The sequence below is a fragment of the Podarcis pityusensis genome (genome assembly GCF_964106645.2).
Source record: "Podarcis pityusensis genome assembly, chromosome: 5".
In the NCBI taxonomy this organism is placed as follows: Eukaryota; Metazoa; Chordata; class Lepidosauria; order Squamata; family Lacertidae; genus Podarcis; species Podarcis pityusensis.
This window is the reverse complement of record NC_138032.1, coordinates 20972979-20986701: the sequence shown is the minus strand read 5'-3', so window position 1 is coordinate 20986701 and position 13723 is coordinate 20972979. Positions and strand designations below refer to the sequence as shown.

The 13723-nt window shown below is 41.2% G+C and overlaps 1 protein-coding gene across 17 annotated transcripts in view; it reads right to left on the bottom strand.

Moving 5' to 3' along the window:
* Nucleotides 1-13723, bottom strand: part of VEPH1 (ventricular zone expressed PH domain containing 1) — a 159253-nt gene that overhangs the window by 75136 nt on the left and 70394 nt on the right. For 16 of the 17 annotated variants that reach the window (XM_081007892.1, XM_081007887.1, XM_081007886.1 and 13 more), the window contains one exon: nucleotides 7671-7880. In XM_081007892.1, coding sequence (XP_080864018.1) covers nucleotides 7671-7880 — 210 coding nt within the window. Of the gene's footprint in view, nucleotides 1-7670; nucleotides 7881-12713; nucleotides 13045-13723 lie in introns of those variants that run through there. The other variant, XM_081007885.1, reaches the window with a different exon arrangement.

Sequence of the window (13723 nt, the reverse complement as noted above, 5' to 3'; positions counted from 1 at the left end):
AACTGAATGAAGTTCAAAAATCTCTGAACTACACCTGAAAATAGTTTCCCTAATTTCTGGGTGAAATAAAGGTAAATTGGGGGGGGGGGGTAGAAAAATAATAGCTCATCTTCCTGTACATTCCCTACCCACCATCCTTCTCCCCTTAGCTTTCACCCAGAAAGTTATAAAGCAGTTATAACCAAAAAGTTATATAAAAAATGATAAAGCTGAACATGGAGGTAACAATCCAAGGCTTATTAGCATATATGGAGGCACTGCTGGTGCTAATGTCACATAGTCACTTAATCACTGTTGCAAAGCAATCAGAAGGAAGGAATGTGAGGCATTTCCTGTATCTTCCCTGCTAAAGAAATTCACTCTCTTCTGACTGGAGCAGCTTGCAGTGGAAAGTATTGGTACAGGAACAAGTAATAGATGCCTTGTGTCTGAACAGCTCCGTGGCTGACGACACAAATTAAACAGGGTAAGTCTTTTCAGTTGTAGAAATACAATTATGGGTGGCCTCTGCTTTCATTTAGGACCCTAGACTTCAGCACAGCAGCTTGCAACTTTCTGAAATCTGAAGGGTTCCCTGGCCCCCCCAATGATGAGCTTGAACTGAAAACCAGAATTGTCATTAGTTTCAACTCAGTATAAAAGAGCAGGTTTTCCTAGGGAAACAACAGGGGCAGAGGGAACCGTGCTTGGGCATGGACCGGGAAAGTACAGACCTGTGCCTAAAAAGCATGGTGCAAAATGCACGTGTGGATGAATCCTTTAACTAGTTCTTTTTAAGAATTTTTTTTTCTAAGCTCAAACCCATACAGACTTTCAATCCGTTAGTGAACTAAGCATTGCAATGGCACCACCAAACCTTCATTCTACAAACAGGTACAAGTTGTAGTCCAACAACATATGGAGAGCCATAGATTCTCTATTCCGGCTCTAGAGGGTAGATATATAGCTTGGTTCTCAAACGCTTTGGTTCTCAAACTCTGAAAACCCGGAAGTAAGTATTCCGGTTATTGAATGATATTTGGAAGCCAAACGTCTGATGCTGCTGTCGGCTATTGTTTCCGGGTTCTTCACCAATCAGAAGCTGCGCCTTGGTTTTCGAACATTTTGGAAGTCAAACAGACTTCTGGAACTGATTAAGTTTGGTGCTTTTATTTTTGCTATTTATTTTGCGTTTTTGTTTTTGAGGCTTTTTTGGTTAATGTTTGTGACTGTGTTTAACCCAGTTCTGCTACTCATTGATTGATTGTATGGCCGCGGAAGTGGATAAAAGCCCCCCATCCAAACAATGACTATCATCAGTGCAGGGAAGGAAAAAAATAAATTTTCATTTTTATCATCTACAATACTGTCTTATTTATTTTATAGTACAGTACGTTGATTATTGCTTTCATTTTATGGATCAATGGTCTCGTTAGATAGTAAAATTCGTGTTAAATTGCTGTTTTAGGGGTTGTTTTTAAAAACCTGGAACAGATTAATCTGTTTTGCATTACTTTCTATGGGAAAGCACACCTTGGTTTTGGAACGCTTTGGCTTTGGCACGGACTTCCAGAACAGATTAAGTTTGAGAACCAAGGTACCACTGTACATTCTTTGTAGAACAAGAAAAAGGCAACTAATGTCGTAACATAGAAAAATACATGTAAACATATATTGATAGCTATCACATTTCCAGTTTTTCAGGAGCTTAAGGTATTCAGACAACATCAACTTCTGTTAAGTAGTTCAAAAACAGTGAAAATGAATTTGGGAAGCAATGTGCTGCAGACAAAGCAAGCACAGTCACCAGAGCAAATACTTAAAGTTGTGAGGCTGTGTATGCCTAGTGCCCAGGTCATCCAAGCTGTTTCTGACTACATTCCACACAGTCTTTGAAGTGTACAAAAAGAGAGAGAGAGAGTCACTTAGCCCTATATATCCTCCCAATATGTCTGAGACAAAGTGTAATAGACTTCCAAACTCACCCTTTTTGTCTCATATCATGCCAGGGGAATCTACATCCTCTTTATTGAGAAAACTGTGATGGGCTGTACTGATACCCTCTCCTTAAGAATACTAATTAGAATATTAATTAGCCAGGGCAAAAGTTAAAAACAAATGATAAATTACAGTAGTTTATAAAGGAAATTTAAATGGGATATGTAAACAGGATACAAGTAAATGCTTTAAGAGAAGACCACACAGGATATTCAAGGAAACAGGAAAGCAGATATAAAGTTAACACTCAATTGGCACACTAAAATAGGACTTCGGTTTCACTTGGAAATCTGCAATTGGTTCCAAGCAACATTTTTAGAAATACTGAAGACATGGAATTGCTGGAGCTTCTAAAACAGTTCATGTGCTGGGGGAGGGAAGGGAAGGCAATCAGCCACACATACACACACACACCAACACATTATAGGATAAATTTTCTTTTTCTTTAAACAAGTTTAGATGAGAAATGGCCATTGTTATAATACCAGGGGCCCTGTAGGTTTTCAGCGATACAGAAAAAACCACATTCCTAGCATTCCCCCAATTAAACTGGAGTAGAGACGAAACTAGGAAAATAGAATCACATTCCAGCCCTTGCAGGAAAGTGAATTGTGAAAGTCTCCAGGCACAATCAAACATGGAGCTAAGGACGCTTAAGCCCATTGATTTCCATGTCCCTAGGCATACTTAACTCTGTGTTGGATCGTGGCCTCGCAGTTTAAATGGCAAACTCATAGAAAGACGCCTCCATCAAAAGCTGTGTCACAAGGACACATTTTCTTCATTAAGTTTCTTATTTTTTATGTGCTCCTATTACACTGGTTATCTCTTGCTGTACCAGAGACAATGCTTAATACAACGCGCAATAACTTGATAAAGTGACACTGAATTACTCAAGGGTCTCCCTTGGTTCAGCCATCAGAAGTGGGCCTTCAAGTCTGAAGGCAGGTCATTTATCAGGGAGCTTATAATCTGTCTTCTAGTCTTGCCAATGGCTACATTCTCATAAAGTAAGATTTATTACTTGAAGGTGCTGTCAGCAAGCCACCCCATGACAATCTGCAGAACAAAGTATCACAGTCCATTCTACAGGATACCCAGGAAATATTATGGGGTGAAGCAAGATAGGTAAAAAGAGAAACAATATTGTCCCACAATACTTCTAGGTCAAAATCGCAATAATAATAATAAAAGGTCATGTTTCAAAGGTATCAGATCATAAAACAAGAAGAGAAGAGTCAGTGGAGAAAGAAGTAGGGAATACTAGTCACAATCTTTTTGCAGTTAATTTCATAGGAAATATTTTAAAAATAAATTCTGGGCTCTCCACTACCATTCTTAAAAGCAGTGCCTCTTGAAGTTTGAGGTGCTTCATAAAAAATAATAAACCTTACAAATTTTTCATGAAGCTGCACGTTTGTTTCATGCTATATTATTATTATTACCAGGGCTTTTTTTCACCCAGAACTCAGTTCCAGCACCTCTCAGCCATTGCCATTGTAAGAGAACAAGAAAGGCATTCATGGTGAGTTCCGGCACCTCTTTTTCTGGAAAACTGCACACATCATGGTTTGTAGCTGTTGATAGCCTTCTCCTCCAGGAATTTGTCTAATCCTCTTTTAAAGCCATCAAAGTTGGCAGCCATCTCTGCCTCCTGTGGGAAGCGAGTTTCATAGCTATGTGCTGCACGAAGATTTTTCTTAAAAAATCTGTCCTGAGCCTTGCAACATGCAGTCTTCCGTACATTGTGGTTTGCCTTACCAATGTATAAGTTATGGGCCCAGGTAATCATCATGGGAGGTAGGGGGTAACCAACTGGGAAACCTGTAGTCTCACTGTTGAGGTTCAGGGAAAGCTGGTAGTCAACAGTAGCTGGCTATACCTGATGTTGGACATCTCCCAGGCCCATTTCAATCCCTCCATGGCTGTTTGGGGCTCTGCTCATACAGTCATACCTCGTGTTGCATCCGCTTCATGTTGCGTCTTTTCGCGTTACGTCCCACGGCAACCTGGAAGTACTGGAATGGGTTACTTCCAGGTTTCGCCGCTCACGCATGCGCAGAAGCACAAAATCACGCTTCACGCATGTGCAGAAACACTAAATCACGCTGGTTTTTTAAATCTTTGTTGTTGTTGTTTTGACCAAATCACGCTGTGCACCTGTGCAGATGCAGCGCTTCGAGTTGCAGGCATTTCACATTACGGACGGGCCTCTGGAATGGATCCCATCCGTAACACGAGGTACCAGCTTAGAATTTAAGCAGTGTTTTAGAACTATTATGGTAATTAGGATGGGAAGACATGCTTTCCCTCTACAACTAATTAATCTCCCCTCCAATGACTTTTTGAGCCTCAAAGGGGCCAGAGCACTTAAATGCTTATAGCACCCTGAAGTGTGTGTGTGTGTGTGTGTGTGTGTGTGTGTGTGGCTTTGTGTTGAAAGATATTCATCACTATTAGGGGCTCAAGCAAGTTAGTTTCCACCCCTCAATTTTCCTTCCTTCCCTCCCTCATATGATGTGCAACTTCTCTCTACATTTTGTGCAACTTAAAGGGTAGTCATGCGCAGGGCTATTGTTTAATTTACAACCCTTTTTCCTGCCTGGAACAGGGCCACACCCGCTTTACTACTAGAGGAAATGATTGGATTTTCATATATTTCTAGAAATTTGAATGTACTGTATAGCTTCCTACCAAAATACTTAATATGTCCTGTGGTTCTCAAAATTCACTCATTGGGTTCTGGTACACACAGATGTACGCACCAGGCACACAGATCTCATGGGAAGATTGTTTATTCCAGTGGTTTCGGGTGTAAGTACAATCTCAGAGCTAAAAGAAAACACTGCCTTTAGTTTCATCCATAAAACAAGAAAAACTGTTGTGTTGCGGGGGTGGGGGAAGAGCTCAAACCTATTAATTTATGGTAGCTGGCAAGGGACATCAGCAAAAATTGGGGAAAGGTTTGTTTCATGATGTTACAGACAAAGCCAGTTTCTTGTGTGAGTTGCCATCATTTCTAGTGATTTGGGGCCGGGTGGATAGGTAAGAAATCAGTGAAACTAATGCTAAGAAGATCTGGAAAGTTCAGAACACAGAATAAACTATTCTGGTTGCTGTAACGTAGGCACTGTTTTTATGTTTCTTAAAATGTTTATCTTTACTACATTCCAGTCATTTTCTGGCTATAATCAAGCATAGTCACAGAGCTACAAATCAGTCGTTTATCCAAGGCTATTGTAATGCCACAGTATGAAGCTTTCAGCTCAATGGACTCTTTAACTGCTGTGAGGCACACTGTGCGCTAAGGCTGCAATTGGAGCCACACTTACCTGGGAGTACGTCCCACTGAATTCGGCTGGACTTACTCCTGAGTGGACATTGTTAGGACTGCACTGTAATATATCTAGCCACAGGAATCATTCAAAAAAATCTCATTAAAAGCATGGTGTATCATAACGTCTATGCGATAGGTGTAACATCTTCAGAGCAAATAAGACCACATGTCATGAGAAAGCCTTCGTAATTTCAGAAAGTTAATACCAGAATGTTATTTGTTTAAAACTTCCAGTTACCCACAAGACCCTGCACAACTCACCAAAGGACAGTTCTTCCTTCTTAAGTACAATGAAGGTTTGTGGTATAAATACTACAAAGTATTTAACATGCAGTCCATTCTTTCCCTTCTCAAGGGCTCAGGCTTAGAGTGTACTTCTAACATACAATGCATTGATAACAGTTTATTCAGAAATTAATATACTATACCACATTTGTACTTTTCCTGGCTAGACTACCCACATGTCTTATTTTGCTGTATGTGAATAGTACTAGTTCCTTAAGCATTTAAACAGCAGTTACTTGTACTGGAAGTATCCCCCCCCCCAAGCCCAATAATATTGATATTCAGCAGCCTTTTATATTAATTGATATACCAGAAATACACCTTTGTGGATTCTTCTGAGTCTGGGGCTGAACTAGCACTGCATGAGAGGTTGGGCCGTGTTTCTGGCTGATGCTGAGCCTGGTCAGAAGCCTGCAGAACCTGAGCCAAGACCCTTGTACAGTGGTACCTCGGGTTACATACGCTTCAGGTTACATACGCTTCAGGTTACAGACTCTGCTAACCTAGAAATAGTACCTCGGGTTAAGAACTTTGCTTCAGGATGAGAACAGAAATTGTGCTCCGGCAGCGAGGCGGCAGCAGGAGGCCCCATTAGCTAAAGTGGTGCTTCAGGTTAAGAACAGTTTCAGGTTAAGAACGGACCTCCGGAACGAATTAAGTACTTAACCCAAGGTACCACTGTAGATGTCTTTTGCGAGACCCAACTTGCGCTTGCACCTGCACAATTGTTTCCTATAGTCCCTACACAGATAGGCAGGATATAACCCAAAAATACAAGTGGGCCTAGAGTTGTTATTTGTCACACAAGTCCACTGGAAAGGTGCCATCAGCTATCAAACACTATACAGTATCAACAGAGGGATTTTATTTTGAATATCCAGAGAGGGATGCTTGCAACAGTCAGCTGTCTTAAGTGGAAGACAGAGTAGTGCTGGAGCAGATTAAATGGTCTAACAGCTAAATTGTAGGAATGGAAGGTATTTTTATACAGTCAGATGCGACTTGTGGTTAGAGGATAGATGCACACATTCACCATATAGATCCCCTGAGTGTGTTACATAAAACATTGTTTGTGGCTCAGACATGACCCGTGCAAGGAAAAGCACGGTATGGCAATAAGCATTCTACACTTCCCTTGGTGCAGGTCAGCCCTGGGTCAGAACTGCTTCCTGAAGTGCCTTGATTAGAATGCTCAAGAGAACAACACATGAATGTGCAACACAGCATTTTGCTGTCAGAGGGCAGAAGGTAAACTAATGTAATCTGCTCTGATACAGACTGGGGGGGGGGGGGACCTTCATAATATGATTTCTTATCCACAACAACAGTGTAGTTCTCATATACTGATGTGGAATGGAAACATACTGTCAGGGGACTGCCATCGAAAGGAGGGAGGGGGGCAGAAGACTACAGGGAGCCTCCGACGTTTCTGAGAAGTAGCTCTTCGTCAGGCAGTGGAGAGAGCCACGCCTCCAGCATAGTTGTCAACCTTCCCTCTTTTTTTGCGGGAAATTCCCTTATTCCAGCGCCGTTTCCTGCTGCTTCCCGCTGCTATCTCGGATTGTTAGATATCCCATAGACTGTCCCCGGGACAGGTGAGGCTGCTGATCCCTTATTTTCGAGGCTGCTGATCCCTTCTTTTCAAATCTGAAAGTTGACAGCTATGGCTTCCAATCAACTTTCACTGTGCAACCTGAATTCGATGGTATGTGACTGAATTCCACCCCAAACTAGTTACTGAACAGAAACAGCCCATGACCCCAGAATTCTGTCTCAGGAGAAACTCGTGAAAATGTATCCCACTGGGGTTTCTGGTCCACTGTGTTCCTCCAGAGAGGCTTTATTAAGTAGATCCCATCAAACTATCCCCCAGCCCATCATTATGAAGGCCAGAGGACTATTCCTTAAAATATGTTCAAAGTAGACACCACTCAGTTTGCCTTTGCTCTCAGTTCCCATATTCTCCTGGGAGCTGGTGATAGATTTACCCTTAAGTTATGACTGCTGGCCAGTAACACTATAGGTAATAAGCTTATGAAAATTTATTCCTGGCACATAACGGTTTCCATACCTCATCAACATGTCCAACCGCTCCATAGATCTTTGCAGTTTGTCCAATCAGACTTGGGAAACTCTCCCCAATCTCCTTCAGTATTGGAAGCAAATTAGTCAATACTTCTGGTTCATAGTCCGATATTTCTATCAGTATATTTAGGATGAGGTCATTATGATGGGGATCTCTTAGGTGACCAGTGAGAGTAGGGATACATTCTTTGAGCACCTAAAAAGAAAGAGGCAGAAGGAAATAGAAATGTTAATTTTGCAAAAACATTCTGCGTATTATTCTCTTTATAGAGAATTATCCAAGAAGTCATTGCAAGTTCAGCTCAGCACAAGGCATATGGAGTAGGCTGCTGCCTGAGGTTATACATTCATAGATGTAGCATTTCATAATTAAGGAAATCCTTTGGTATGTTTAAAAGAAGAAGAAAAACATAGAAAATTCTCAAGTTTCTCCCCTTAGACTAGTATGAAGTTTTATTGATTTAAAAGAAGTTGGAATTATCCGATGACACAGTAAATGAAGGAATAACAGAAAATCCCATGGTCCCCAAGGAATCCTTAAAAACCTAGGTCTGATGCCTAGAGCAAAGAATGAAATTAAGGAGCCAGACTCTGTGCTGGCTTAAATCAGTGTCAGTCCATATGCCGCAATGAAAGGACACAGATTCACAACGGCAAGGACTAAGAACCTTGGCAATATGAGAAATAAGCATCATACCACTGTAACAACTATCAAAACAGGACACAATTGCCTGGCTTGGACAATCATTTGAGGCTCCATAAATCATGGCATATGAATCTGGGAAAAGCATCAGCACCAGTCAAGCTTCCCTGCCTTCTCCCTTCCTCCTGTTGCACTCTGGGATCAACACAAAGAACCTGGCTTGGAATAAGATAGAGGTCTCTGTTATGTATTGCTCTGGACTGCTCATTAACCAATCAGGAAAAGACGTATGACGGAGGGAGGAGGAGAGTGCCCAGTCCGGATACTTGCTCCTGTCTTAATAAACCGTATTATTTGAAGCCAAGAACAATAGTGCAAACCAGGCTATACTTGCAATAAAAGGGCAGCACTGTTCATCTGATGGCCCAAGAAATGTAATCAAAGTATGGAAAATTGGAATGCCTTGATGGAACTATTCTTGTGGGAATGTTCAGGGATGCAGGAGAGGATATATTGTTTGATTATAGCCTTTCCAACTTGTGTTAACAAGTTCACAATTTAGCAGAGTAACACCCCCCTTTTTAAATTCACAGCGGATGCGTTTGCTCAGGCTCGCTAAAGCCTCTATAATAACTGTTCTGGTATTTTCCCCTTACTCCCTCATAAAAGATAAGACACGACACAGTCTTCTATAAAAGTATAAAAAGAGTTTACTCAGTTTACTCAGATTCTGTTCAGATGCCAGAAGGCAGACTTAGCTTAGAAAGGTAACATATACCTGGAAACTATCTCATAAGAAGACAGTCCCTCTGTCGTGTCTTGGGAAGCCAAGAGAGCATCTTTGGCTAAGCAGATGTTGCTTCTTCGATGCATGTAGTCAAATAGAGAGATGGCTGCCCTGCCCTGTGCTTTTGTCGTTACCTGCACAGGTGAGGCCACGCCCACCTCTAGTCTCATGCAGAGGAAGTCTGCCCCAGCCTAGAAGGAAACAGGAAGTTTACCTGCTGGCTGGACAAACATTCCTCCCCATGTATAAACATGTTCACCTCTAGGAATGTTGTACTTGACTGCTCTTGTGTTTCACATCCCACAATTCTTGCAATGTATTAACATGGTTTTTTATGTAAGAGTTCTGCAAAATCAAAGGTCCGAACATCTTCCTTTTTTCTTAAAAGACCTTTGCTGCTAGATCCTGAAAGATAGTGGTATCTGTTTGATTCCATCCTCACAACAGCCCTGAGAAGTAGGCTAGGCTAAAATATGGTAAGGTGCCTAAAGTTCCAATTAGCTTCTGAATGAATCTAGACCTCCCTTGTCCAAGTCCAGCTCCTTATATGCCATACCATACAGCTGCTTCAAATTTTAAATTGCTTGATGTGGATTTTTGTTGTTTTTTTTTTGAAATGTCAGATGACATTTTTACAAAGCAGATCCCAAAGAGTCCCCGTAGTGTCGCAAAGAGACATTAACAAGAGAATGGAGATTATGTTGAAAAGGTGTCACATGACCTAGATTCAAACAAAGGCTAAAATGGGCCTCATCAGGCTGGAAAGTCTCTCTTATAGGAGTTATATTTCCTCTGCAACTATATATTTTGAGAAGGTCTGCTTGTACGTACTGAAAGGTGGATATTAAATTCCTGGCTGTTGCAAGTTTTTTTTTATTTTTACAAAGACTGCTGAAATTTATACTCTGCAAACTAGGTATCCTTGAAACTTGTTATAATGCTTATATCTCATAAACATCCTTGTGAACCATATCTGAAACATTCAATGTTTCTGTTGTGTGTGTTTTTTGCTTCTTCAAATTCGGGCAAATTTTCACTGTAATCTGGTTCTAAAAACTACTGAAGCCTTTTAAAAACACCTTTATCTTTGCAGATTGAACTACAATAAATGAGTAAGGAATTCTTAAAATATTAAGAAGCTTTAATCAGAAGATGGCTTGATTATGACAGGCATGCTTACTCCCTTATGCCCCTTTTCTCCTCAAATTGGAAGGCAACAAAGTCAATCTCGATCATTCTGATACTTTTACGCACATCCCATTAAATCTCTTCTGATCCACTGAAGGACCTAATTGGCTCAATTCTCCATTAACACTGATTGTGACAACATCACTCATCAGGCCAATAACATTTTGGAAACCTGTGACAGTTTATTTGGTAGAATTCATTGAACTTTTACCCAACTCTCTTCTGCAAATTCATACTTGCTGCAATTCGTCGACTTGCAAGAACTAAATGAATGGAAAGCCTTTATTTTTGTAGAATTATACAGTCTACCTCCGACTCAGTGCAGGATGCTGCAGATGGTCATTATAAAGATGCAATTAGTATTGTCGTAAACATATGTAAATATATGTGGTTGTTTGAGGTTATGCAAATGCATCTAAATTTAGTTAAACTTCTGCATAAATAAATATGTTATATATATACACACACACCTTCCTCAGATTAATAAAGCAAAAAAGAGCTTTTACTGCTTCAATTTTTCAAGGGCTTATGCGGCTTCAAAGCAAGAAACGGCTTTATGGCCAACTCTGCCACCAGGGCAAGGATCCATTTATACCAGGGGTTAGCAAACTTTTTCAGCAGGGGGCCGGTCAACTGTCCCTCAGACCTTGTGGGGGACCGGATTATATTTTTTTGGGGGGGAAATATGAATTTTAAATAAAAAACGGACTTCCGGGGTGGCGCCATCGGCAATGGCGGACTCCCTCTGAACTGGAGGGACTAGCTCCGCGCGAAACGGGTCTTTTCCGCTACGGCGAAGCGGGGACCCTTTTAAAAATCACAGGCGGATGAAGCCTGTGACCATGGGACTTGGCGGGCACCCTTAGCGCCCCCCCAACCCGCAAAGGAACCCACTAACGGGCTCCGAAGCGAAGAGCAGCTGTGAGTCAACTGCTATTTCTGTGGAGCGAAGCCGCATAGCCGTTGCCGGAGAGCGCTGCCTTTTTCCTGGGACAATTTGGCTTCTAAAATAAGCACCCGTGAGTACTTAAACTTTGAACAATTGGACTTTAAATAAGGACTTGCGAGCAGAAAGGAATTGGATTTAAAAATTTACTTCAATTTGGTACTGAAACGGGAAGGTCTAAACAGGAAGTCAGCCTTCCGTTTCTTTGTAGACAGAATAAAGCAAAGACAACGTAAACTAGAGCTTCTAAAGGATTGGCTTTCATCATTTAAAATCCTCGAACCCCCCTTCGGCAGCAGGAGAAGAAGGGGGATCTTTTTCGGACTGTTTAAACCTGCAGAAGTGAGTTTAAAGTAAAGTAACTTTCCACCGTCCTGATCCTGGAGCGGGGTGTCAGGACTGACGTTTGAAGCTCATTGACCAGAGACAAACGTTTTTGACAGATAGCTAAAAGAAGAGAAACATAGTGATTCCACTGTTTCCTTTCGCATTTTAAAGGAACAAATATTGACAAAATATCTCAAAAAAGAAACTTTGTTGCAAGAACAATTAGAAGTTTTCCCCCTAGAGGGAGACTGGGAAACTGTAACTAATTCCAGGGAGCTTGCAGCTGTCACAGATTACAATCGTGGGAAAAGGCTTGTGACCTTGTAGGACAATGTATTCAGAAGCTCTGTTGTGTGCTCTCTGTAAAATAAATGCTCTACTGGAACAGTTAACTGAGAAGACGAATTTGATGACTAATGCGGTCAGAATTTTTGAACAGGCAGTGGGAAACTATATGGAGCCCACCCAGGAATTAAATCAGGAGTGTGCCCTGACAAAACAGATGAGAGAAGAGGATGTTGCGGAATCTTGGGCGCCAGAGATGGAGGGAGCTGTGGCCCAACAGGAACATGAGCTTTTGGATTTGACAAATGAACTTGGAAAAAGCCAGATTAGGAAAGATAAAGTTTGGACTGATTTGGAAATGGGGGGTTGGATAGACCCCCCTATGCAGGGATGTTTGGACTTTCTGAGTCTGGCAATGGGCCGTGAGATGTTTGGAGCTGTGGGGGCTCTCAATTTTGGAGGGACTCTGAAACATGTTTTTAAATACTACATGGAGTTTAGTCTGGACTATGGAAAAGGGGCTGATTTGTTGAAAAGGGTCAAAAACACTACCAAGCTGGAGTTCCCACGAGTGAAAGGTGAATATGAAGAAGAGCTGCGGAAGGGACATGGAAGGGACTTAAGGGCCTCGGATATAAGGTTACCAGGTTAATGCGCTAGATCGATGGGATAAAAAGGACTGACAAAACCCGGGACCAGGAGGAAGGGACGCTGGATGAAGATTGGATTGTTTCTATTTCTTTTTTTTTTTATCAATAGGATTGTTTTATAAAATTGATGACTGTTAGAAAAATGTTGGAACAAAATTACTTGGCTCTAGTAAAAATGTTTAAAGAATTAGGCAAGAATATTATGGTTATGAGAAGTGGGTAAAAATAAGATTTAAGTTTTAAGGTTTTTTATAAGATAAGATGAAAATAGATTAAGGTAATGTAATGACAGAATATTATGAAATATGGAAAGGATTTGCTGCGATAATTATTAACTGGGATACAAAAAAAGGGAGGAGGAGGAGGTCAAAGAAAGAAGGTAATGAAAGTTGAAGATTTGAGAATGTTGGTTTTATTTTTATCTGTTTGTGGTGTATTTTTGTTTTTTGAATTTGTATTGTTGGATGTGGGGTTTTTTTTGTTTTTTTTCTCTTTTTTGTTTTTTTCTTTTTTCTTTCTCTGCTTTGTCTTTTTCTGTAATTTTAAAAATTTCAATAAATATCATTTTTTTAAAAATGAATTTTAAATAAAAGCACACATTCTACTCATGTAAAAACATGCTGATTCCCAGACTGTCCGCGGGCCAGATTTAGAAGGCAATTGGGCCGGATCCAACCCCCGGGCCTTAGTTTGCCTACCCATGATTTATACCCTTCTAAGTCAGGGATAGGAAACCTGTGGTGCTCCAGATGTTGTGGGACCCCGACTCCCATCAGCCCCAGCCAGCATGCTCAATGGTCAGGGATGGCTGGAACGGTAGTCCAGCAACATCTGCAGGGCTGTAAGTTCACGAACTCCTTTCTAAGGCCATCTGTTTACATTTGTGTGCATAGTCTCAGGTGCGCAAAATAAGTGTTACAGCTGGACAGTTAATTACAAGCAGCGAACAGGCTGAGTAAACGCAGCATCACCTAATATTTACCACACCAGAGTGAAGTCCTGGAGAGAGGGAGGGTTTACGCCAGTGTGCAAATTCCAGCACTCGCAGTGTGAGGGCATAGTCACACGGTGTGTGCAGCGAGCTGCAATTCCGCCAGAGAGAGTGCATTTTCCTGCTTCCCCCTCTTTGTGCCTAATCTCTAAACTGTTTGTGAACTCAGCAAGGTCTAAATGAAAGTTTAGGGTTCAAGGGGCATGACTTGCAAGGAAATAC